This window comes from Callospermophilus lateralis, chromosome 4 (assembly GCF_048772815.1).
Source record: "Callospermophilus lateralis isolate mCalLat2 chromosome 4, mCalLat2.hap1, whole genome shotgun sequence".
Lineage (NCBI taxonomy): Eukaryota > Metazoa > Chordata > Mammalia > Rodentia > Sciuridae > Callospermophilus > Callospermophilus lateralis.
In genome coordinates, this window is record NC_135308.1 from 60,293,274 (window position 1) to 60,320,336 (window position 27,063).

The 27,063-nt window shown below is 37.2% G+C and overlaps 1 protein-coding gene across 1 annotated transcript in view; it reads left to right on the top strand.

Moving 5' to 3' along the window:
- Gtf2e2 (general transcription factor IIE subunit 2) overlaps nt 1-27,063 on the top strand; it is an 82,556-nt gene that overhangs the window by 38,075 nt on the left and 17,418 nt on the right. The window contains exons 4-6 of the mRNA XM_076853904.2: nt 4,358-4,465; nt 7,110-7,292; nt 15,240-15,333. Coding sequence (XP_076710019.1) covers nt 4,358-4,465; nt 7,110-7,292; nt 15,240-15,333 — 385 coding nt within the window. The remainder of the gene's footprint in view (nt 1-4,357; nt 4,466-7,109; nt 7,293-15,239; nt 15,334-27,063) is intronic.

Below are 27,063 nucleotides of genomic sequence, written 5' to 3' on the forward strand. Positions count from 1 at the left end.
TTGAGGTGGCTGTGTCCCTGTAGTACACTGTATTTAAGTTTTTTGGGTATAAAGTGAGGAGTGGGATAGCTGGGTCAAATGGTGGTTCCATTCCCAGTTTTCCAAGGAATCTGCATACTCCAGATTGGTTGCACCAGTTTGCAGTCAAAGCATAATTTTTTAATGGGAGTTTTAGATTAAAAATTTAGCAAAGTTTCTGTAGAATCATCCAGATTGACTGAGTTATATACTGACTTGTGTAGCTGCTCCCTTTCCCTTGTTATTCTGGTCATCATTCAAAGTTCTGCCCATTAACATTCATTGATATGTATTTAACTTCTCTATTGGGAGCTTGTGAAAGGCAGAAGTAGTAGTTCACATTTCATAGTATATCTCATTGCTGTATTCTGAGGACATAATAGTTACCACTAAATAAGTGAATGAATTAATAGCAAATGCTCAGTAAATGGTTTTTATGTGTGATGTGTTAGGCTTTATGTCTTTTTCTGCTTTCCAAACATTTGGTTTTAAGAAGTGATTATTATAGTTTTAGAGACTGGAGAGTTTATGTAATTTGCCCGAGGAGATGAAAGTTAGAGCATGAAAGATTTTTTCTTTTGGAGAGTTATTTTTATTTTGAATAAGAAATTTCTGTCTCCCCCTAATCCCTCCTCTTTTTGTGTTAGGGATTGAACTCAATGTAGCTTAACCACTGAGTCACATCCTCAACCCTTTTATATTTTATTTTTTAAATTTTGAGACAGGATCTTACTAAGTTACTGAGGCTGACTTCAAACCTTGATCCTCCTGCCTCAGCCTCCGGAGCTGCTGGAATTATTGGTGTGAGCCACCACACCTAGCTAGAAGTACATCTCTTAATAGAATAAGTAAAATAGTATGAAAGATATAAAGGAAGAGGTCTCATTTTCACTGATAAACCTATTTCCTTTCTCTTTTGTCCTGTTTCTTATAAGTAATCTCTCTTATTTATCTATTTATTTATTTTTCGTGGTGCTGGGGATTGAACCCAGGGCTTTGAGCATGTGAGGCAAGCACTCTACTAACTGAGCTATATCCCCAGCCCCCAAGTAATCTCTTTTTATCAGTTTCTTGTGACTTTTCCCGTGGATCTTTATGAAGGAACAAAGAAAAATATGGGTTTTGTTTTGTTTTGTTTTTGGTGCTGGGTATTGAACTCAGGGCTTTATATATACCGGGCATGAGCTCTGCCGCAGAGCTGTACCTGTAGCCCCTATATGTTCTTTGTTGTTGTTGTTTGTACTCTTGTTTGTATTGAACCCAGGGGCACTTTACCACTGAGCCATATTACTATTACTAGTCCTTTTTATTTTTAATTTTGAGACAGGATCTTGCTAAGTTGCTGAAAGATCTTGCCAAGGTTGCTGAGGGATTGCCTTGAACTTGCTATCCTCCTGCCTCAGCCTCCTGAGTCACTGGGATTTTAGGCAAGTGCCACTATACCAAGCCTTATATATTACTATTTTTGCCTTTTCCTATATAAAAAGTTTCATACTACATTTTTTTAACTTGTACTTTTTATTTTATGTTCACTTTAAAAAAATAGACTTTAGTTTTTAGACAGGTGTAGATTTACAGCAAAATATGGCAGAAAGTACAGAATTCTTGTGCATTCCCCCTGTCTCTGATTTGGATATGAGTTATCCCCCAAAAGCTCATGTTAGTGCAGGAATGTTCAGAGGTGAAATGATCAGATTATGAGAGCTGTGACCTAATCAGTGGATTAACTCTTGATGGACTAATGATTACTGGGTGGTGGGGTATAGCTAGAAGAATTAGGTCATTGGGGCGGGGTGATTGTGCTCTTGGGAATTTTTTGGGAATTCTTGTCCCCAGCTCTCTTTCTTTGCTTTCTGGCTGCTATGAGCTGAACAGCTTTCCTTCCCATTCCCTTCTGCCATGATGTTCTGCCTTATCTCAGGCCTAGAAAATGGAGTCAGCTGAACATGGACTGAACTTCTGAGACTATGAGCCCCCCAAAACTTTTTTTCTTCTAATTAGGTCTTGTGAGATATTTTGGTCACAGTGATATCGCTGGTTATCTGTGATGAGTCCTACTTCTCCACATGTTGAAATTTGAACATTAGAGAAGCACGCCAAGGCAAGCATATGAAGCAGGATTTTTTAAAAAGGGGTAACATAGACTTCTCCTGCGAGGGAGAAGGGGGCCATAGCTGGTATCATGGTATCCCAAGAAGCAAGGTGTTCTGCCCTTTTTATATGTCCTAGGCTTCCTTTGTTCTCCTGCTTTTTCCCTCTTATCTTTCTCCTTCCTGCATGGTGACTAGGCCCAGGAATGTTCAGTGGGATGGCCAAAAGGTGGGAAATAGGTGGGATGAAAGGGGAAGGGCAGGATGGAGTAGGCAAGGACATAACAACCTTATAGCTCCCTGTAGGGAGGGGAAATTTCTGGGACGGTTACCTTGGCAACAGGTTGGAGCAGGGGCAGGTTCTTGATAAGATCCCTCAGGGGACAGTCTGATCCCTTAGGGGACAGTCTCCAACTTCCCAGACTCTCAAAATTGGCCTCCTTGACCCAACACGATTTACCTAGTTACACTGACTGCCTAATTCTGGCTTCAACCGCAGTGTAAAACTGATTTTACACAGTCCTCCTGCTTTTCTATCAGTATCCCACATTAAAATAATGTATTTGTTACAATCAGTGAGCCTACATTGACAAATCACTCATAGTTCATAATTTACATTAGAACTCACTGCTAGTGTTGTACATTCTCTGGCTTTGACAAATGTATACTGTTAGTTCCACCATTATGGTATCATAGGGTGATTTCAGTACATTAAAAATTCTCTGCTCTACCTATTTGTTCCTCTCCCCCTCTAACCCTTGGCAACCACCAGACTTTTTATTTTCTCCATAGTTTAGCCTTTTCTAGAAGCCATATAGTTGAAACTGTAGAGTAGAAAACATTTTTTAGATTGCCTTTTTTTTATTTACTAATATGAATTGAAGCTTCCATGTCTTTTTTTTTCTTGTTTTCATGTCTTTTCTTGACTTGATAGCTCATTTATTTTTTTTTTTTTATCACTGAATGATATTCTATTGTCTAAATATACCACAATTTATCCTTTCACCTTCTGAAGGGTATCTTGGTTGCTTCCAAGTTTTGGCAGTATTGTATAAAGCTGCCATAAATATCTTTTTGCAGGTTTTTGTGTGTATATAAATTTTCAACTCATTTGGGTAAATACCAGCGAACTTGATTGCTAGCTTGATGGAATGGTAAGAGTATATTTCTGATTGTGTCAAACTGAGCCAGGCAAGTTGGTGCATGACTATAATCCCAGCTACTCTGGAAGCTGAGGCAGGAAGATCATGAGTTTGAGGCCCATCGGGGACCCTGCCTCAAGATAAAATTTAAAATATCCAAAAAACAGAAAAAAGGGCTGGGGATGTAACTCACAGGTAGAATGCTGTTGGGTTCAATCCCCAGTACTTTCCCTGCACCCCAGATTGCTTAATTGTCTCAAAGTGACTGTTGCAGTTTGTATTCCTACCAGGGTGAATGAGACTTTCTGTTCTTCCCTGCATTCTTCAACGTTTGGTATTTACACGTGTTGTTAGATTTAATGTGTCCTGAACATCTTTTCTGATTAGCGTATAGAGTACTTCTGCCTTTTTGAATATGGAAGGCTACTGTGGATGTGCTTTAGTGTATTTAGTTTGTCCTTTATTGATGGCCACTTGTTGTTTCTCATATTTTCCTTTGGTAACCAACATGCACTGACCTTCAGTCACTTCAGTTCCACAATTTAAAAGAAAAAAAAAAGGGTTTTTTTTTGGTGTTTAGCCTAGTGGTGAAGCACCCCTGGGTTCAATATCTAGTACCAAAAAAAGTAATTCGCATTTCTTTTTTTGTTGTCTATATTTTGAGGTTATGTTTTGGAACTGTTGAAATATTAGGAAGATTAATTCTTTGTGATATGAATTGCAAGTGTTTTTTGTTTATCCTTTGACTTCATAATAATGCCATGGGTTTGATTCTGGTTTGTCCACACTTTTTTTTTTTTAATTTTCTGGTATTGCAGATTGAATCCAAGGATGCTCTACCACTGAGCTATACTCCCAGCCCTTTTTATTTTATTTTGAGGCAGGGCCTCAAACTTTAAATCCTCTTATCTTAGCCTCCTGAGTTGCTGGGATTACAGGTGTGGGCCACTGTGCTAGCTTACTTAATGCTCTAATCACTATCATATCATTGTGCTCTCTCAAATAATATATGTTCTATATTCCTGAAAAGATTTATTTATGCATAACTTTGAGTTAATGCATCTAGCATTTAAGAACTCTTCTAATGATAACTTCTTCCTTCAATAGACACGGCATCAGCGAGGAGATACACATCCTCTAACTTTAGAAGAAATTTTGGATGAAACACAGCATTTAGATATTGGACTCAAGCAGAAACAATGGCTAATGAGTGAGGTAAGAATAGTCTTTTTTTTTTTTTTTAAATATATTTTTCTTTTTAGTTGTAGATGGATGCAATGACTTTATTTATTTTTATTGGTGCTGAGAATTGAACCCAGTGCCTTACACATGCTAGGCGAGCGCTGTACCCCTGAGCCATAACCCCAGCCTCAAGAATAGTCTTAAAAATATTATGAAAAAAATTAGTTGGTCCCAATGTCTTGGGAGACTGAGGCAAGGGGATCGCAAGTTCACACCAGCCTCAGCAATTTAGTGAGGCCCTAAACAACTTAGTGAGAATTTGTCTCAAAATAAAAAGGGATGGGAATGTGACTCAGTGGTTTAGCACCACAGAGTTCAATTCCTTGTAAAACCACTCCCCACACATACTAAAAAAGTTGATTACCAAGTGATGGTTGCTGTGTTATTTTGTTTGTTTTTGGCATTGCTAGGAATTGAACCCAGGGCCTTTCATATGCTAGGAAAGAGCTCTATCACTGAGCCATGACCATCTGATAATGCTTTTTAGTTTTCTCTTAAAATAAGTGTTTGTTTTGTTTCTCTTAAAAGAGTCTTTATTTTATTCACCAAACATCATATATATATATATCTTTCTTTTGGGGGGACAGGATCTTGCCATGTTGCTAAGGTTAGACTTGAACTCCTGGACTCAAGTAATATGCCACTTTAGCCTCTTGAGTAGTTGAGACTACTGGTGCATGCCACCACCTCTGGTTAAACATACATGTTTCTAAGTTGTTTGACTTGTTGATTTTCTTGTAATTTTTTGTAACTATTTGTTTAAATTTCTTTTTTTTTTTTTTGGTACTAGGGATTGAACCCAGGGATGCTTTACCACTGAGCTACATCCCCATTCTTTTTTAGTTTTTATTTTGGGACAGGGTCTTGCTAAATTGCTGAGACTGATCTTGAATTTGTAATCTTCCTGCCACAGCCTCCCAAGTCACTGGTATTGTAGGTGTGCCCCACTGTGTGTGATGTTTAAAAAATTTTTTTTCTTTAAATTTTTAGTTGTAGATAGACACAAGGCCTTTTTAAATTAATTAATGTATTTTTGTGTTGTGCTAAGGATCAAACCCAGTGCCTCACATGTGCTAGGAAGGTGCTCTACCGCTGAACTATTACCCCAGCCCTTAAAAATTTTGAAGACTAGCAAAAGTTTTGAAGAAGTCAGTATACCAATTCTACTTTCATTTTTACAGAATAACTGGTTTATTTTGAATTCCTAAATTAAAATTTGTGTGCTTGTAAATTACATTTTTGTTTTGGGAAATTTAAAGCATTAGGTACCGTACGTAGGGATAGCAACATGCTTTGTACTACTACTATTACTATTATGGCTTGATTTTTAAATTATTACCTCTAGAAAGTTACTTAGAAAGATGATTATGTATGAACATTGTGTATGAACATCCATCCATCCTTTTGGGTAACTCTAATACTGTTGATGGTGGTAATTTGGAAATGAATAGCACTTTGTATTATTTATTTTTATGGTGGTGGGGGATATGAGTAACATTTTAAACATTCAGATAGTTGCTTCTTTTGGGCTTATATATTAAATGACAACAAAGGAGACTACTTTAAAGGACCAGTAAGATTCTCAAAGACCAAATGTAAAATTCCTAAAATATAATTCAGTTAAATTTATTTTACAGTTCTTCATTTTCATAATATTTTTTAAAGATATTTATTTTTTTAGTTATAGGTGGATACAATATCTTTATTTTATTTTTATGTGGTACTGAGGATCAAACCCAGTACCTCACGCATGCTAGGTGAGCATTTTACCTCTGAGCCACAACTCCAGCCCCCTCATTTTCATAATATTAAATGAACCAGTTAATCACTGAAGTGCTTGGTCTTTTAGAAGCTACTAGGCTATTACCAGAAGAATAACTGTCAAGATTTTTAGCCTCAAAGTATTTGATCTAAATCAGCTTGCATGAATGTTGCATAATGTAGTAGATATTAGTGGTATAAAATAATGGTAACCCACATTTAAAATGGCTGGTTTACCTAATACGGAAATTTCATGGACTTGCCAACATAAAAGATTATTTTTTTATTATATTGTTATTTTATTCTCTCTCCTTTCTGCATTTCTTCTCTTTCTCCTTTCAGGATCAGACTGACAGCTGCAGAAGAAAATAAGTAAAGTTGCTCTTTCTTGGAGAGCTTTCCTTCTGCTATTAGCTGTATAAAACAACTGAGTAGGAGCATAATTATATTCAGTAATTCTTGCATTCTTACTCAGTTTCATTCTCAAGCTGGCATTATAGGTAAAATTCTTATATGTACCAGTCTGGTTCTTTTTAGTTCCTTCCACAGCTGCTAATGCCAGTGATAACCAGGTGAGGAGGACTGACTATTGCTTTGTTCATCCCAGAGTAATGTTTCTCATGTTATAATGCATATATATATACTTTGGAGGTGGTATGGGTAATACCCAGTTCACTTTGTCTATTAATATTAATAGGTGTTTTATTTTTATTTTGTCTTCCACAAGAATATGGGTTCAGTTTTCTTCAAAACTCTTATGATAAAATGGTTTATTTCTCTTCAAAAAAATGTATATAAATAGTGCACATATGAGGTTTCCTTTTGTTGATATGCTCAAATGGTGTCATTGTTACAGGCATTAGTCAACAATCCCAAAATTAAAGTAGTAGATGGGAAGTATGCCTTCAAGCCCAAGTACAACTTGAAAGATAAGAAGGCCCTACTTAGGCTCTTAGATCAGCATGACCAGCGAGGATTAGGAGGAATTCTTTTAGAAGACATTGAAGAAGGACTGCCCAATTCCCAGAAAGCTGTCAAGGTAACCTCTGTTTTCTTTCTGTGTCTTAATAGAAAAATATTTTAAAATATTTTTAAAAAATATCTTCTTGGTTTTAACTTTAAAATATTTAAATCATTTTTAAAGCCTCTATCATCCACGCACGTGTGTGTGTGTGTGTGTGTGTGTGTGTGTGTGTTTATAGCCACTCAGAGACTTGAAATATGTGTTGTGCCATAGAGCAGGAAAGAGGGTAGCCATCTTTGTGTAACTTAGCTCTCTTTTGTTGCTATAGTAGTATGATTATTTGATTCTTCAGAATATTTCTGAAAATTTTTCCTCAATGATATTAGTGTTCTCTGTCAAGTTGTGTTTGTAATCAAGAGCTCCTTCAACGATTCTAGTAGACATTGCATGAAAGCACAAAAGCATTAGTTGAATAGGCTGGCTGTTTCGGTATGCTGAAATTGCTGTCAATAAAAGTTATACTGATGTATATTACATATGAGCAGCATGTGACAAATCCATTCTTTTCTTTTAGCCTTAACTCTTCTTCTTGGAGCATTTTTATTCATGAGTATTTTAAGGCAGCAAGAGATTTGGGGAGAATTTTTACCTCTGATCAAATTTATTATAGAGTTTCCTACTTTCACTTTCCGTGTGGTTGCCCCATTCTCTGTTTTCTGGTTCTTCTCTCTAGACACACTGAGGATTTTATTGAGTTTTAACTGCAGATTGGCTCTTTCTTCCTCCATTTTCTGCCTGCTTTTGGTTGATCTCAGTTCCTTTTGGTAGTTTGATTTTTAAAATATTTTAAGGGTTTTATAGTGCTTTCTTTTGGAGGTTTGGTCTTTTAGGAGCTACTTGGCCTCTGCTTGTAGAAGAACCTCCTAAGATTTTTAACTTAAAATATCTTAACTTAATCTACACAAATGTTAAAAGTGACATGTCACAAAAGTTGATAAATTATGGACTTTGAAAGCATGTTGAAAAGTAAGGCTACTGAATCTAAACTTTTAAGACTATATGTTTCCTGCTCCACTCTTTTTCTAATTTTGATAGTGGCCAGTATTGTTATTATACATTAGACTTTTTATTACTTCTGAAGTGGCAGTGCTATAATCCAGTAATTCCTTAATTTTGTGATGTAAAGTCACTTTGATACTCTATTTTCCCTGGTTCTGTTCCCTTAGGATTATAGCTGAAAGGGTCATAAAAAGTACATAGTCTATTCTTATTTTAAAGCAGGATTGTTTGAAACCCAGAATTTCAATTCTGTTTTTTAAAAATATAAAGCTATGGGGATTAGGGATATATAACTCAGTTGGTAGAATGCCTGCCTTGCATACACAAGGTCCTGAGTTCTATCCCCAGCACCCCCTCAAATATATGTACACACATACACACACACACACACACACACAAACACACAAACACATACAAACACACACAAATATAAAGGTGTGTTCTATCAAGGAGTTTTTTGGCATACCTAAGCTAAATCCCTTTTGCATTGTTTCTCTTCAGTTCCTTTTAGAGATGGAAGATAATTATTCTCATTGTTGATCGTACAATGCTTTGAAGAAATGTATGATATAGTGCTAGCAAAGAACACAAAAGTTTGTGGAAAAAGCAATAAAACAAAAGAAGGAAGAAAACTAGTGATTATTCAGATTACTCATCCCTCAGTACTTGTTATTTGGGGGGTTTCTAACTGCCAGCATAGTTCTATTTAGCTAGTTTGTGTTTGTGATATGATACATTAATTTTAAAGATGATGTATTAAATGATCTATACTGTTCTTTTTTAAAATTAAAAGTAAGTTTAATTGTGGTAGAAAACTTATAAAATTTAGCATCTTAATCATTTTTAAGTGTACAGTAGTGTTGAGTATATTTGCATTGTAGTGCAAAAGATCTCCATAATTTTCACATTTTACAAAACTGAACCCTGTACCTCTTACACAACTACTTTTCCCTCTTCTCACAGTCTCCAGCAAGTCACCATTCTATTTTTGACTACTCATATAAATGAAATCATCCAGTCTTTTTGTGACTAGAGTATTTGATTTGATGTGATACCCTCAAAGTTGATCTATGTTGTAGTAGCATATGTCTGGAATTCCTTCCTTTGTAAAGCCAATTAATATTCCATTGTATGTATATACCACATTTTTGTTTATCTGTTCATCCATTGATGCACATTTGAATTAATTCTATCTTAACCATTACAAATGGTGCTGCTATTAACGTGTGCAAATGTTTCTTTTGAAACTCCTTCAATTTTTTAAATATATATATTCCTAGAGATAAAATTGCTGGATCATATGGTTAGTTCTATTTTTAATTTTTTGAGAAATTGCCATACTGTTTTCCATAGTGGTTGTACCATTTTGTAGTCCTCCAACAGTGTACAGGGGTTCCAGTTTTTCCACATCCTTGTTAACACTGTTATTTTTATTTCTGATAATCATCCTGATGAGTGTGAGGTGATAGGTCATTATAGATTTTTAGTTTTTGTTTTTTTTTTCTTTTGATACCAGGGATTGGTATCAGAGATGCTTAACCACTGAGCCACATCCCCAACCCCTTTTTATTTTTTATTTAGAGATAGGCTCTCTTCTGAGTTGCTTAGGGCCCCACTAAGTTGCTGAGGCTGCCTTTGAACTCCTGATCCTTCTGCCTCAGCCTCCCAACCTGCTGGGATTACAGGTATACACCACCATGCCTGGAGGTCATTGTGGTTTTGATTTGCATTCTCTAATGACTAGTGAGTTTGAGCATCTTCATGTACTTATTGATGGTTTCATCTTTGGAGAAATGTCTGTTCAAATCCTTTGTCTGTTTTTGAATTGGGTTGTTTTATTGTTGATTAGTTGAGGGAGTTCTTCATATATTCTAGATATTAATCTCTTCACAGACACATGATTTGCAAATATTTTCTCTTATTGTGTAGGTTGCCTTTTCATTCTGTTGATTGTGTTTTTTGTGCTTTTTTTTTTTAATTTGATGTAGTCCCATTTATATATTTTTTTACTTTATTGCACATGCCTTTGGTGTCTTGTCCAAATCAATACTAAATCTAATGCCATGAAACTTTCCCCTATCTTATTCTATGAGTTTTATAATTTGGGTCTTAAGTTTAGGTCTTTAATCCATTGAGAGTTTATTTTTTGTTTAGGGAGGTAAGATAAGGGTTCAACTGTATTCTTTTACATTTGGATATTCAGTTTCCCTAGCACCATTTGTTGAAGCCGCTCTCCTCTCCCCATTGAGTGGTATTGGCACTCTTGTTGAAGATCATTTAACCATGTATACAAAGGTTTAGGCTCTTTATTCTGTTTCATTAGTGTATATATGTCTGTTTCTATGCCAGAGCTACAATGTTTATTTACTGTAGGTTTGTGAATTTTTAAAAATTTTATTTATAGTTAGACATAATAACTTTATTTATTTTTATGTGGTGCTTCACACGTGATAGGCAGGTGATGTACCACTGAGCTACAACCCCAGCCTTTGTGATATCTTTTCAAATCAGGAAAAGTGAGATCTTTAGTTTGGTTCTTTTTCAAGGTTGGTTTGGCTATTTGGGGTTCCTTGATATTTCATATAAATTTTTGGGTGGATTTTTTCTATGTCTGCAAAAAGTGTTAGTGGGATTTTGATGGGGAATACATTGGGTCTGTAGATCACTTTGGGTAGTATTGACATCCCAATAATATTAAGTTTACCAGGCCATGAACATGGAAGTCTATTGATTTAATTGTAACTTCCTCAGTTTCTTTCAGCAGTATCTTCAGTACAGTCATAACCATTTACCACTTGGGTCCCATGGACTTAATTTTATCATTTTTAAATATTTTAAGTCATTTTATGAATATTTTTAAAAAGTTCAGTTTCATCATACATTTTAATAAGAATTTAGCATGTTGGTATAGCATGTCCTTAGCACATTTTAATAAGAATTTGGCATGTTGGTATAGCATGTCCTTAGCATATGTGAAGTCCTGAGTTCAATCCCAACACTACCAAAAAGAAAAAAAAGGGGGGAGGGGAGAGACTCTAACATAACAAACATCTGTTAAATTTTGGCAAATGCACATCAAAAAGAAGAAAGAATATCATAATACATCCTTTTATCAGAGTGAGACGGTAAAGATTTTTATCACAAAATATATTGTATGCTGATGTTTATTCTGTTGAATAACTGGATGAGAATACTTTGTTTTTTCCTTAGAAGTATCTCATTTACTCATTTTATATATATATATATATATATATATATATATATATATATATATATATATATATATATTTTTTTTTTTTTTTTTTTTTTTTGGTACCAGGGATTGAACCTAGATGTGCTTAATCGCTGAGCCACATCCCCAGCCTTTTTAAAATTTTTTGTTCTGAGACAGGGTCTTGCTAAGTTGCTTAGGGCCTCACTAAGTTGCTGAGGCCCTTGTTATCCTCTAGCCTTATCCTCCTGAGCCACTGGTAGTCATGCGCTACCATGTCTGGCCATTCATTGATTCTGAAGATTGAGATGATTTATGTGTGGTGTTATCATCTAAAGACTTTATTTCTGTGATGAATTTCATTAGATAGCAGTCTAGAATGCTGCTAACTGGCTTTTTGACTTCATATTCTGATTCATCTAATAATAGTAAAATATCTTCTGTCAGTTTTCTTGTTTTTCCTCTGGTAGGAGATACAGAGTTCTGAATTGTTAAATTTGGTCAATGAAAGCTAAAAGACAGATAATTTTTTAGGCTTCTCTCCTGGATCCAGAGCCCAGGTGTCTGTGCAGAATCTGAAAACAAACCACAGGGAGAATGCGGAGAACCCTGAGATCCAGGAAATGATGGGGTTTGCTCAATTTCTTCAGTTGGCCTTAAATTTTGAACTTCATGCCTTAGACTCCAGAATAGTAGATATTTCAGGTGTGCACCACCATATGGACCCTATCTTTTGAACTGTTAACATTTATGGATATAGCCATTGATTTTACTGAAGAGGACTGGGAATGCCTTCAGCCTGCTCAGAAAAATTTATATAGAGATGTGATGCTAGAGAACAATAGAAACTTGGCCTTTCTGGCCATGACTCCTAATCATATCCAAGAATATTCACCAGAAAAGGGCCTAAAACATATATTTCATGAAGTGATAAGTGCAAAATATAAAAGTTGTGATCTTGACTACTTACCACAAAAGAAAATATGGAAAACTACAAGTGAGAGTGAACAGCAGAAATCATATAAAAAATCAGGCCTTGTTCATCACCAGAGAATTTATACAGAAGAGAAGCCCTACAAATATAAAGAATGTTGCAAAGCTTTTAGTATAAGAAAAGGTCTTATTTTCCACAGAGGAAGCCACAATGGAGAGAAGCCCTACAAATGTACAGAATGTGGCAAAGCTTTTGGTAAAAAGTCACACCTTATTCGCCACATCAGAACTCACACTGGAGAGAAGCCCTACAGATGTAAAGACTGTGGCAAAGCTTTTGGTCGAAAACCAGACCTTATTTGCCACAGCAGAACTCATACTGGAGAGAAGCCCTACAAATGTATAGAATGTGGCAAAGCTTTCAGTCAAAAATCATACCTTACTTGCCACATCAGAACTCACACTGGAGAGAAGCCCTACAAATGTAAAGGATGTGGCAAAGCTTTCAGTTTAAAATCACTCCTAATTTGCCACAGCAGAACTCACATTGGAGAGAAGCCCTACAAATGTAAAGAATGTGGCAAAGCTTTTGGTAAAAAATCACCCCTTATTTACCACAGCAGAACTTACACTGGAGAGAAGCCCTACAAATGTAAAGATTGTGGCAAAGCTTTTGGTCAAAAATCACACCTTATTTGTCACATCAGAACTCACACTGGAGAGAAGCCCTACAAATGTAAAGAATGTGGCAAAGCTTTTGGTGACAAATCAAACCTTATTCACCACAGCAGAAATCACAGTGGAGAGAAGCCCTAAAATTATAAAGAATGTGGTAAAGCTTTTGGTCAAAAAATAGACCTTATTCACCACAGCAGAACTCATTGGAGAGAAGCCCTACATATGTAAAAAATTTGGCAAAGCTTTTACTCAAAAAACAGGCTTTATTTGCCACTGAAGAACTCACACTAGAGAGAAGCCTGACAAATGTAAAAAGTGTGGCAAAGCGTTCAGTCAAAAATCACACCTTATTTGCCACAACAGAACTCACACTGGAGAGAAGCCTCACAAATGCAAAGTATGTGACAAAGTTATTACTCAAATTTTACCCCTTATTTGCAACAGAAGAATTTACACTGGAGAGAAGCCTTACAAATATAAGGAATGTGGCAAAGCATTTAGCAATACAACAGGCCTTATTCACCACAACAGAACTCACACTGGAGAATAGCCCTACAAATGTGAATAATGTGGAAAAGCTTTTAATAAATAATGAAACTTTATTCACCACAGCAGAAGACATCATGGTGAATGTTAAATGTGAATAAAGTGATAATACTTTTGAAGAAAGACTAAACCTTGGGGCTGGGGTTGTCGTTCAGTGGTAGAGTGCTAGCCTCACATGTGTGAGATCCTGGGTTTGTCCTCAGCACCACATAAATATAAATAAGTGAAATAAAGGTATTGTGTCCAACTACAACTAAAAAATAAACATTAAAAAAAGAAAGACTAAACCTTATTAACAACAGAATTTATACAGAAAAGAACCTCTACAAATTGAAACAGTGTAGCAAAGCTTTTAATAAGAAATCAATTCTTTTCACCACTAGGCTACTTATTCTGGAAAGAAGACATCTAAATGTAGAGAATGTAGAAACATTTTAAATTATATATCATATATTACTAGACATCAGAGAAAACACACTGGAGAAAAGCTCTACAAATGAGACCATTGTACCATTACTCTAAGAAAGGGACAATATTTAATCCTCACCACAATAACCATAGCATAGAGAAAGTTTTGAAATGTGAAAATTGACAATGTGACAGTGCCTCCAAAATTTATTCACCAATACTCAGCACCTGTGGATACATACTGGTTAGAGAAAATACAAATGGAAAAAAAATTGTAGCAGTGTTTCTTAAACACTGCTTATTTTTGGAGAATTCATTGTGCCCAGAAACTCTAAAAAGTTAAATAATATTTCCAAAATGTATTTAAATTTTAAATTCATTGAACATATGAAAACTCATACTAGTAGTGAACATTGAACAGATTTTGTTCAAAATGTATGCCTTATATAACAATGAAGCATTTATAATAAATGTGAGAGTATAAAAAAAAAAAAAAGCTAAAAGACAGCAGAGCCTCTTCCAGTATTTCAATCTTTCAGAGATTTCTTCTTTCTTTCTTTTTTACTTTTTTTCCATTTTTTGAGACCCGGTCTTCCTATATCACCTAGGTTGGCCTTGAATTCTTGGGCTCAAATGTTTCTCTACCTTAGCCTCCCAGGTAGCTGGAATACAGGTGTGTGCCACCACACCTGGCTTATAATAAGCTTCTTAAAACAATTGTAGTACGTGGGCAATGCCATAAGAAGAATGATTATTCTGCTTTGCCTCATACTTCTAGATGAGTTAATCACCCTTCCATTTTCATATTTTAAAATGCTTTTAAAAAACATAAGTAGAAATAATTGATTGGTAATAATGAGTAAGCAGCAAAATATTTCAAGGTAGAGGAAAAGTAAGAACACAAAGACCCCATAGTGTATCTTGTATTAATAAAAGGGTCCAGTGGGTCCAAATGGTAATTAAGTTTTAGTTTATTAACATTTTTTCTTTTTGTTCTTTGGACTCACAAAAGGTTTTAAAATATCAATCCTTAAAAATAAAACTGTTCAAGAAAGAGACTCAAAGATGGTTTGAAACTGGGTCCAGAATTCTTTTTTGTACACAATTTTGTGTGTGTGTGTGTGTGTGTGTGTGTGTGTGTGCAAGGTAATGTAGAATTTACTGAAAAATCTTTCTTTATCTTTAAGGCTTTAGGGGACCAGATACTGTTTGTAAATCGTCCTGATAAGAAGAAAATACTTTTTTTCAATGATAAGAGCTGTCAATTTTCTGTAGATGAAGGTGAGCCTTTTTTTTTTACTTTCTTTAGTTTGTAAGTACATGGCAATTTTAGGGTGATAAAATTTATAATATTCATAATACAGTTATAATTTAAATGTTACTGCTTTCTTAGCATTATCTTAGAATATAGCTAAAGGACATTATGTTTAATATGTTGTTTCTTAGAATGCAATTCAAAATGTTATTTAAAAGATTTTAGGTTAATTGTACTTGCAATCACAGTATAACAGTTCATGATTTCTTGTTTATTGCTCAGCTGTACCAAATAGGTATTTATTTTTCTATGTCTGTAGTTTTACAAATGTCAAGCTTGATGCAGGATGCATAAAAGAACAAACGTACGTTGGTGACTGGTATTTTCTTTTTTTTTTTTTTTATTGGTTGTTCAAAATATTACAAAGCTGTTGACATATCATATTTCATATATTAGATTCAAGTGGATTATGAACTCCCATTTTTACCCCAAATACAGATTGCAGAATCACATCAGTTACACATCCACATTTTTACATAATGCCCTATTAGTAACTGTTGTATTCTGCTACCTTTCCTATCCTCTACTATCCCCCCTCCCCTCCCCTCCCCTCCCCTCCCTTCTTCTCTCTCTACCCCATCTACTGTAATTCATTTCCCTCCTTGTTTATTTTCCCCTTCCCCTCACAACCTCTTATATGTAATTTTGTATAACATTGAGGGTCTCCCTCCATTTCCATGCAATTTCCCTTTTCTCTCCCTTTCCCTCCCACCTCATGTCTCTGTTTAATATTAATCTTTTCTTCTTGCTCTTTCTCCCTACTCTGTTCTTAGTTGCTCTCGTTATTTCAAAGAAGACATTAGGTATTTGTTTTTTAGGGATTGGCTAGCTTCACTAAGCATAATCTGCTCTAGTGCCATCCATTTCCCTGCGAATTCCATGATTTTGTCATTTTTTAGTGCTGCGTAATACTCCATGGTGTATAAATGCCACATTTTTTTTAATCCATTCATCTATTGAAGGGCATCTGGGTTGGTTCCACAGTCTAGCAATTGTGAATTGTGCTGCTATGAACATCGATGTGGCAGTATCTCTGTAGTACGCTCTTTTAAGGTCTTCAGGGAATAGTCCGAGAAGGGCAGTGGCTGGGTCAAATGGTGGTTGCATTCCCAGCTTTCCCAGGAATCTCCATACTGCTTTCCAAATTGGCCGCACCAGTTTGCAGTCCCACCAGCAATGTACAAGAGTACCCTTTTCCCCACATCCTCGCCAGCACTTGTTGTTGTTTGACTTCAGAATGGCTTCCAGTCTTATTGGAGTGAGATGGTATCTTAGGGTGGTTTTGATTTGCATTTCTCTGACTGCTAGAGATGGTGAGCTTTTTTTCATGTACTTGTTGATTGATTGTATGTCCTCCTCTGAGAAGTGTCTGTTCAGGTCCTTGGCCCATTTGTTGATTGGGTTATTTGTTATCTTATTGTCTAATTTTTTGAGTTCTTTGTATATTCTGGATATTAGGGCTCTATCTGAAGTGTGAGGAGTAAATATTTGTTCCCATGGTGTAGGCTCCCTATTTACCTCCCTTATTGTTTCTCTTGCTGAGAAAAAACTTTTCAGTTTAAGTAAGTCCCATTTGTTGATTCTTGTTATTAACTCTTGTGCTATGGGTGTCCTATTAAGGAATTTGGAGCCCGACCCCACAACATGTAGATCGGAGCCAACTTTTTCTTCTTTCAGACGCAGAGTCTCTGATTTGATATCTAGCTCCTTGATCCACTTTGAGTTAACTTTTGTGCATGGTGAGAGGAGGGGATTCAGTTTCATTTTGTTGCATATGGATTTCCAGTTTTCCCAACACCATTTGTTGAAGATGCTATCCTTCCTCCATTGCATGCTTTTAGCTCCTTTATCAAATATAAGATAGTTGTAGCTTTGTGGATTAGTCTCTGTGTCCTCTATTCCGTACCATTGGTCCACCCGCCTGTTTTGGTACCAGTACCATGCTGTTTTTGTTACTATTGCTCTGTAATATAGTTTGAAATCTGGTATCGCTATACTGCCTGATTCACACTTCCTGCTTAGAATTGCTTTTGCTATTCTGGGTCTTTTATTTTTCCATATGAATTTCATGATTGCTTTATCTATTTCTACAAGAAATGCCTTTGGGATTTTGATTGGCATTGCATTAAACCTATAGAGAACTTTTGGTAATATCGCCATTTTGATGATGTTAGTTCTGCCTATCCATGAACAGGGTATATTTTTCCATCTTCTAAGATCTTCTTTTACTTCTCTTTTTAGGGTTCTGTACTTTTCATTGTATAAATCTTTCACCTCTTTTGTTAGGTTGGTTCCCAAGTATTTTATTTTTTTTGAGGATATTGTGAATGGAGTTTTTTTTCCTCATTTCCGTTTCAGAAGTTTTGTTGCTGATATACAGAAATGCCTTTGATTTATGCGTGTTGATTTTATATCCTGCCACTTTGCTGAATTCATTTATTAGTTCTAGTAGTTTTTTTGTAGACCCTTTTGGGTCTGCTAGGTATAGAATCATGTCATCTGCAAACAGTGATAATTTAAGTTCTTCTTTTCCTATTTTTATGCCTTTAATTTCTTTAGTCTGTCTAATTGCTCTGGCCAGTGTTTCGAGAACTATATTGAATAGAAGTGGTGATAGAGGGCATCCCTGTCTTGTTCCAGATTTTAAAGGGAATGCCTTCAATTTTTCTCCATTCAGAATGATGCTAGCCTGAGGCTTAGCATAGATAGCTTTTACAATGTCGAGGAAAGTTCCTGTTATCCCTAGTTTTTCTAATGTTTTGAACATAAAGGGATGTTGTACTTTGTCGAATGCTTTTTCTGCATCTATCGAGATGATCATATGGTTCTTATCTTTAAGCCTATTTATGTGGTGAATAACATTTATTGATTTCCGTATATTGAACCATCTTTGCATCCCAGGGATGAATCCTACTTGATCATGGTGCACAATTTTTTTGATGTGCCTTTGTATCCGATTCGCCAGAATTTTATTGAGAATTTTTGCATCTAGGTTCATCAGAGATATTGTTCTGTAGTTTTCTTTCTTAGAGGTGTCTTTGTCTGGTTTTGGAATCAGGGTGATGTTGGCCTCATAGAATGAATTTGGCAGAGCTCCCTCTTTTTCTGTTTCCTGAAATAACTTGAAAAGTATTGGTATTAATTCTTCTTTGAAGGTTTTGTAAAACTCCGCTGTATACCCATCTGGTCCTGGGCTTTTCTTGGTTGGTAATCTTTTGATTGGTATTTTCTTAACTTATGAATTTTCAGTTATCACATTGGATGAGGAAGAAGATAATTTTTTCTTTTCTTTCTGGAAGTTGTAGAGTTGGGTACTAAGCTATGTTGTTTTGGATTTTTGTTTCAAATATTTGGAGGCAATATTGGTTGTGTAAAATATAACTGAAGATGTTTAGTGAAAAGAAATTTTCTTCACAGATTCAAGCAGAAATTCGCATTTAAAGAAATACGGGCGTAATATACTGTAATTTGTATTGCTTTTGAATTGTTGTAAAATGACAAGAAATGAATCTGAATGTAATTATAAAATTTAAAAGTAATATGAACCTTCAGTAAAGTATTCTAACAATATAGAAATAACAGAGAGAGGGCTGGGATTGTGAGGTAGAACGCTTGCTTAGGACAGGTGAGACCACCCTTGGTTCTATCCTCAGCACCACATAAAAACAAATAAATAACAACACATAAATAAAGGTTAAATTCTTTTTTTTACATTTATTTTTTAATTGTAGTTGGACACAATACCTTCATTTTATTTATTTATTTTTTATGTGGTGCTGAGGATCGAACCCAAGGCTGCACATGTGTGATGCGAATGCTCTACCATTGAGCCACAACCTCAGCCCCAAGGTTAAATTTGAAAGAAAGAAAGGAAGGGAGGGAGGGAGGGAAGGAGGGAAGAATAGTAATATTAGACTATAAATAATGAGACTATTGCTGTGGCTTGCATATTGTAATATTATTGCTGCTTTATGACAAAATTGAGATTCTACTGAATGAGCAATTTTGTATAACAAATGTTGTCTATTATTTATTTACTTGTTTATTTTTTGCAGTTTTGGGGATTGAACTCAGGTGTGCTTTGGCACTGAATTCCATTCCCAGCCCTTTTTAATTTTGAAATGAGGTCTGACTTGAGTTGCTTAGGATCTCACTGTTGCCCAGGTTAGCCTCGAATTTGCCTCAGCCTCCTGAGTGGCTGGTATTACAGTTATATGCCACCATGCTGGGTTTCTTGTCTCTTTAGTAGTTAAGAAATGTTTTGATTATAGTTTTGTAATTTCTGCAATAATAAGTTTTTCTTTTTCTTTGCTGATAATTGAATCTTTGCTGTGATGGAAGTGCTCAATAACCAAGTTATACCCTCAGCCTTGGTTTTTCTTTTATCTTATCTGGCTAGAGATATTCAGGGTTGTGGTGCCTAGTAGGTAAGGCTTTACTTAGATGACTATGATTTATTTTAGGAAATAAAATGTGTGTTTTTGTGAAAATCCTGATTGAGTAATTCATAAAGTTAGTTCTCAGTAAATGTTAGTTAAATATAAACTTGCAGAACACTCTGCTGCAGAATAGCAATTTGTTGCCATTTCTTTTTTTCTTTTATTAGTTGTTAGTGGAACTTTATTTATTTTTATGTGGTGCTGAGAATTGAACCCAGTGCCTGACACATGCTAGGCAAGCATTCTACCACTGAGCCACAACCCCAGCCCCAATTTGTTGCTGTTTCTAATAATAAGGTAAGCTTTTTCTATAAACAAGTAGTGAACTATTTCTGTACATTGTAGCAGGAGATGCTTAATAAGCCAAGTTTTGTGTACTACTTAGCAATTTTGTATTGCTTTTAATCTTCTTTCCTTGAAATTTTGCCTTATTGTTAAGTTTTATAATTGTTAGATGCATTTCTTGTCTTAAAAACATTTTAGATTCTTCTAAGTTAAAAAAAATCCTTCCAAGAAAGAACTCATATTCTTCGGGATAGTTACACTTTAAAGAAAATGTGCCATACTTAAAAAATAACTTATCACAGGTTCAAATAGTAAGATCTTACACTAGAAAGCAGATGTGCTTGTCTTTAGTTCCAGTCCCTTTTGTGTCAGCTACTTAAATATTTTTGTTTTGCATTCTTTTGGTGACTTTCTCCATATTGCTAAATAATTCACAGATGCTGTTGTTTCTTGATTTTTAAAACCTCAGACATTTTGTAATGACATTCTTATCATCACTCTGGTCCAATGTCTCTTTCTTCTCTTTCTGTAAATATACCTCTAGTTTTATTGTCTCCATCATTTACTTTGGTACCTTCAGTAGCCAAGATACTTAAACATTCTCAGTGGAAATTTTTAGTATTAAGTCTGCTCAGCAGATGGCAGCATAGGATAGTTTATCTTTTCTATAGGTGGATGTTTGAGTTAAGGTGAATTGTCAATTGGAAAGAGACTGTATAGCTCTTGAAGAGAATAGACTGAAACTCTAGAAATTCTTGTAGTATTTCAGTGGAGTGTTTTAGGGATGTACATTGTGTTTAGCAGTAATATGCCCAGCTGTTTTTGTAATCCTTAAACTAAGCTGTGACCATTTTCTGTCCTTTGTGTGCATACTTTGTTTAATGTTGCTTAGATTTTTTTCTTTTACTTCTATTTCTTAATATTTATTTTCATTTATTAGCCCTAACTCTGCACATTTCCTCATTGTTAGTCTGATAGGGATAAAATGAGAATCTTCACGTTTCCCCCTAGATTTTTTTTTTTTTTGGTTGTTCAAAACATTACAAAGCTCATGGTATATCATCTTTCATACATTTGACTCAATTGGGTTATGAACTCCCATTTTTACTCCAAATACAAATTGCAGAATCACATTGGTTACACACTCACATTTTTACATAATGGCATATTAGTGACTGTTGTATTCTGCTACCTTTCCTATCCCCTACTATCCCCCCTCCCCTCCCCTCCCATCTTCCCTCTCTACCTCATCTGCTGTTGTTCAGTTCTCTCCCTTGTTCCCCCCCACCTTTCCCCTCACAACCTCTTCTATGTAATTTTGTGTAACATTGAGGGTCTCCTACCACTTCCATATGCTTTCCCTTCTCTCTCCCTTTCTCTCCCCCCACTCGTCTTTGTTTAATGTTAATCTTTTCCTCATGCTCTTCCTCCCTGTTCTGTTCTTAGTTGCTCTCTTTGTATCAAAGAAGACATTTGGCATTTGTTTTTTAAGGATTGGCTAGCTTCACGTAGCATAATCTGCTCTAATGCCATCCATTTCCCTGCAAATTCTATGATTTTGTCATTTTTTAGTGCTGCGTAGTACTCCATTGTGTATAGGTGCCACATTTTTTTTATCCATTCATCTATTGAAGGGCATCTAGGTTGGTTCCACAGTCTAGCTATTGTGAATTGTGCCGCTATGATCATTGATTTGGCAGTATCCCTATAGTACGTTCTTTTAAGATCCTCAGGGAATAGTCCGAGGAGGGCGATAGCTGGGTCAAATGGTGGATCCATTCCCAAGTTTCCCAGGTATCTCCATACTGCTTTCCAAATTGGCCTTACCAATTTGCAGTCCCCCCAGCAGTGTACGAGTGTACCCTTTTCCCCACATCCTCGCCAACACTTATTGTTGTTTGACTTCATAATGGCTGCCAATCTTACTGGAGTGAGATGGTATCTTAGGGTGGTTTTGATTTACATCTCTCTGACTGCTAGAGATGGTGAGCATTTTTTCATGTACTTGTTGATTGATTGTATGTCCTCCTCTGAGAAGTGTCTGTTCAGGTCCTTGGCCCATTTGTTGATTGGGTTATTTGTTATCTTATTGTTTAATTTTATGAGTTCTTTTCTGGATATTAGGGCTCTATCTGAAGTGTGAGGGGTAAAAATTTGTTCCCAGGATGTAGGCTCTCTATTTACCTCTCTTATTGTTTCTCTTGCTGAGGAAAAACTTTTTAGTTTAAGTAAGTCCCATTTATTTATTCTTGTTATTAACTCTTGGGCTGTGGGCATCCTATTAAGGAATTTGGAGCCCGACCCCACAGTATGTAGATCGTAGCCAACTTTTTCTTCTATCAGACGCAGTGTCTCTGATTTGATATCTAGCTCCTTGATCCATTTTGAGTTAACTTTTGTGCATGGCGAGAGAAAGGGATTCAGTTTCATTTTGTTGCATATGGATTTCCAATTTTCCCAGCACCATTTGTTGAAGATGCTATCCTTCCTCTATTGCATGCTTTTAGCTTCTTTATCAAATATAAGAAAGATGTAATTTTGTGGATTGGTTTCTGTGTCCTCTATTCTGTACCATTGGTCCACCTGCCTGTTTTGGTACCAGTACCACGCTGTTTTTGTTACTATTGCTTTGTAGTACAGTTTGAACTCTGGTATCGCTATAACTCCAGATTCACACTTCCTGCTTAGAATTGCTTTTGCTATTCTGGGTCTTTTGTTTTTCCATATGAATTTCATGATTGCTTTATCTATTTCTACAAGAAATGCTGTTGAGATTTTAATTGGCATCGCATTAAACCTATAGAGAACTTTGGGTAATATCACCATTTTGATGATGTTAGTTCTGCCTATCCATGAACAGGGTACATTTTTCCATCTTCTAAGATCTTCTTCTCTTTCTCTCTTTAGGGTTCTGTACTTTTCATTGTATAAATCTTTCACCTCTTTTGTTAGGTTGATTCCCAAGTATTTTATTTTCTTTGAGGATATTGTGAATGGAGTGTTTTTCCTCATTTCCATTTCAGAAGTTTTGTTGCTGATATACAGGAATGCTGTTAATTTTGGGCACTATTTTGCTCAAAATGCTTTGCAGTGCTGGTTTTCTGGCTGCGAATTCTTTTAGCTTTTGTTTATCGTGAAAGATTTTAATTTCATTGTCAAATCTGAAGCTTAATTTTGCTGGATACAGTATTCTTGGTTGGAAGCCATTATTTTTCAGCATTTGAAATGCATTGTTCCAGGATCTTCTCGCTTTCAAAGTCTGTGATGAAAAATCAGTCGTTAACCTAATTGGTTTACCCCTGAATGTAATCTGCCTTCTTTCTCTCGTAGCTTTTAATATTCTCTCCTTGTTCTGTATGTTGGCTATCTTCATAATTATATGTCTTGGAGTTGGTCTATTATGGTTTTGAATGTTTGGTGTCCTGTAGGCTTCCAGGATTTGGCAATCCATTCCATCTTTCATCTCTGGGAAGTTTTCTAGAATTATTTCATTTAATAGGTTGTCCATTCCTTTAGTTTGATTCTCTATGCCTTCTTCTATCCCGATGACTGTCAAATTTGGTATTTTTATGACATCCCATATCTCTTGAATAGATTGCTTGTGGGATTTAAGCATCTTTTCTGTGTTGACTATATTGTTTTCAAGTTGATAAACTTTGTCTTCATTATCTGATGTTCTGACTTCTACTTGATCTAGTCTATTTGTAATATTCTCGTTTGAGTTTTTAATTTGGTTTATATTTTCCTGCATTTCTAGGATTACTGTTTGATTTTTTTTAAGATCTCTATCTCCTGGTAAAGTTCGTTCTTTGCCATTTGGATTTGTTTGTTTAATTCATTTTCAAAATATACTTTTATTGCTTGGACTTGCTGTCTCATGTCTTCTCTAATATTCCTTTCCATCTGAGTTAGGTATGCCTTGAGTTCTTTCCCTATCCATGTTTCTGATGCTTCTAGGTCCTCCTGTAGATTTAAGTTGTCCTGCATTGTTTGCACTCCTTTTTTTCCCTTGTTTTTTCATGATGTTCATGCTACTTTCCAGCTCTATTTGATTGCTGTGTTTCTGCTCTCTTCTATACATTTGTTTTGGTTTTTTATATCTCTGTTGTCTCTCCTTTGTGTTGGTAGACTATGCCTGCTAAAGTGGATTCCGCTGGGAAGGAATTCTGACGGCTGAGCTCCAGTGATGTCACCTCTCTGCTATGGCGGGCCCCAGGCTCCTTGCTGGGGTGTCCGAATGGGGGCGTGGGACTGGACTGTTTCTGGTTGGTTTCAGCACCCGGATGCCAGCGGCCGGGCAGTCTCCAGCCACCCAGTCCCGCGGGCAGCCGGTGGCAGCCGGTGGGCGATTGGTCGCCGGCAGGCGGGTGGTCTCTAGCCGCCCAGTCACGCGGACAGCGGGTGGGCTGTCGCCAGCAGGCGGTTGATCTCTAGTCTCCCAGTCGCGGGGTCCATCGCCACTGGGCGGGCGGTCTCCAGCCGCCCAGTCGCAGTGGCAACGGGCTGGCTGTCGCTGGTGGGTGGGCGATCTCTAGTCGCCCAGTTGTGCTGTTGGTCGCCGGCAGGCAGGCGGTCTCCAGTCGCCGGCGGGCAGGCTGTCTCCAGCTGCCAGTCGCGTGGGCAGCAGACGGGCGATCAGTCGCCAGTCGGTCAGTTGCAGGGGCAATGGGCCGGCTGTCGCTGGTGGACGGGCGATTTCTAGCCGCCACGTCGCAGGGGCTGTGGGCCGGCTGTCACCAGCGGGCATGCGGTCTCCAGCCACCCAGTTGCAGGGGCAATGGGCCGCTGTCGCTGGTGGGCGGGCAATCTGTAGTCGCCCAGTCACGTGGTCGGTTGCAGGCGGGGGTGGGGGGAGGGGGGGCGCGGACTCCAGCCACCCAGTCGCGCGGACTCCAGCCACCCAGTCGCGCGGGCAGCGGGTGGAGTTTCGCTGGCCGGCGTTCGTTTTCCAGCCACCCAGTCACAAGGGCCTGGCCTCTAGTCCCCTTGTTTGTCCTGCTAGTCCTGGTTTCTCTTGCTAGACCAGATTTCCCCTGAGTGATGCCTCTCGGCAGTTCAAACTGTACTCTGGGCCTGCCGTTTCTTTGACGTGGAGGGTGGCTGTTGAGAGCCCCGGCACTCTATTGTTTTGATTTTTTCCGCTTGCCCCTTCCCCCTCGCTGGCAAAACAGGTTTGTTTTCCCCGGTGATGGGAGGGGGAGTTGAAGATCGGGTGTCTCTAGTATTCCGCGAGTCTTTATGCAGGCTTGCTCTGATAATCCCTCCCCTGGAGAGCCTAGGAGAGATTTTATGCGAATTCCCCGCTGTATGGGAGATGAGCTGAGTAACACACACCTGTTTTATTGTTGCAATCTGTCGGAGAGTGGCGGTGGTTACTTCAGCTCTCCAAGATGGTGGCTGCTGGTTTCCTTGGTGGAGTTTCCGTTGCTTCCTTCCCCGTCTGAAATCCCGAACTCAGCCCGGGGCTCCGTTAGTGCTCAGGCGGCAGGATTCCACAGAATCTGCAGCAACGTTTCTCCCTACTTGCTGGTCGCTTCTCGGCGGCTCGCTGCTGTCTGTAGCCGCGGGGCAGGCCACGCGGATCAGTCAGCCCGGATCTCCGGTCACACAGTTGGCTCGTGTATGGGACTCAATTACCGGACCTCGGTGCTGGAAATTCTACCTCTAGGTTTCGGTGCACCCCCATTTTGCTGTAAGTTCCTGACAAGATAGTTTTTTGTCGTTCTAACTCGTTATTCACCCGCGCAGTGATGGGGTACACGGGGTGTGATGCACTCTATTCGAGGCCATCTTGGGAATCTTCCCCCCTAGATTTTAAAAGTAATCACATGTGCTTATTAGTAAAATTTCACATATCCAGGAAAAAGTTTTGTATTTTGATGTTTGTTCTACTTTCCCTGTATTTTAGATAGTCTGAAATGATGCATGGCTATTTAGTATTCCACCTTGTGTACCTGTTGAGATTTTAAAATATTTAACAATGTTGCAGCAAATATCCTTATACATCTTACACATTGATATGTGTGTTATTTTTTATTTTAATGAAGTAACTGTATTAATCAGGAAGAAATTGAAGAACTAAATTGATAAAATATATTTGCCTCTTTTAAGACACTTCGCAGAAGATGATACACAATCAATCAACAAATATATGAAAAAATGTTCAACATCTCTAGCAATTAGAGAAATGCAAATAAAAACTACTCTAAGATTTCATCTCACTCCAGTCAAAATAGCAACTATTAAGAATACAAACAACAATAAGTACTGACGAGGATGTGGGGAAAAGGGCACACTCTTACGTTGTTGGTGGTACTGCAAATTGGTGCAACCTATCTGGAAAGCAGTATGGAGATTCCTTGGAAAACTGGGAATGGAACCACCATTTGACCCAGCTATCCCACTTCTCAGTTTATACCCAAAGGACTTAGCCACCTCAGTGTTTATAGTAGCACAATTCACATTAGCTAAATTGTGGATCCACCCTGGATACCCTGTGGTATATATACACAATTAAATATTATTCAGCATTAAAAAAAAAATAAAATCAGGCTGGGATTGTGGCTTAAGTGGTAAAGTGCTTACCTAGCATGCATGAGTCACTGGGTTCAATCCTCAGCACCACATACAAATAAAGATATTGTGTTCACCTAGAAAATAACTAAAAAATAGATATTAAAAAAAAAAAAGAGAATAAAATCATGGCATTTGCAAGTAAATGGATGGAGTTGGGAGAATACAATGCTAAGTGAAATAAGCCAATCCCAAAAAATCAAAGGCCAAATATCTTCTCTGATATAAGGATACTCATTCAAAATGGGGATCGAGGTGGAACATGGGAGGAATAGGTGAATTTTAGATAGGGCAAATGGGAGGGAGGGGAAGGCAGGGGATGTGGGGGTAGGAGACAGTGGAATGAGATGGACATCATTACCCTAAGTACATGTATGGAAACATGAATGGTGTGACTGT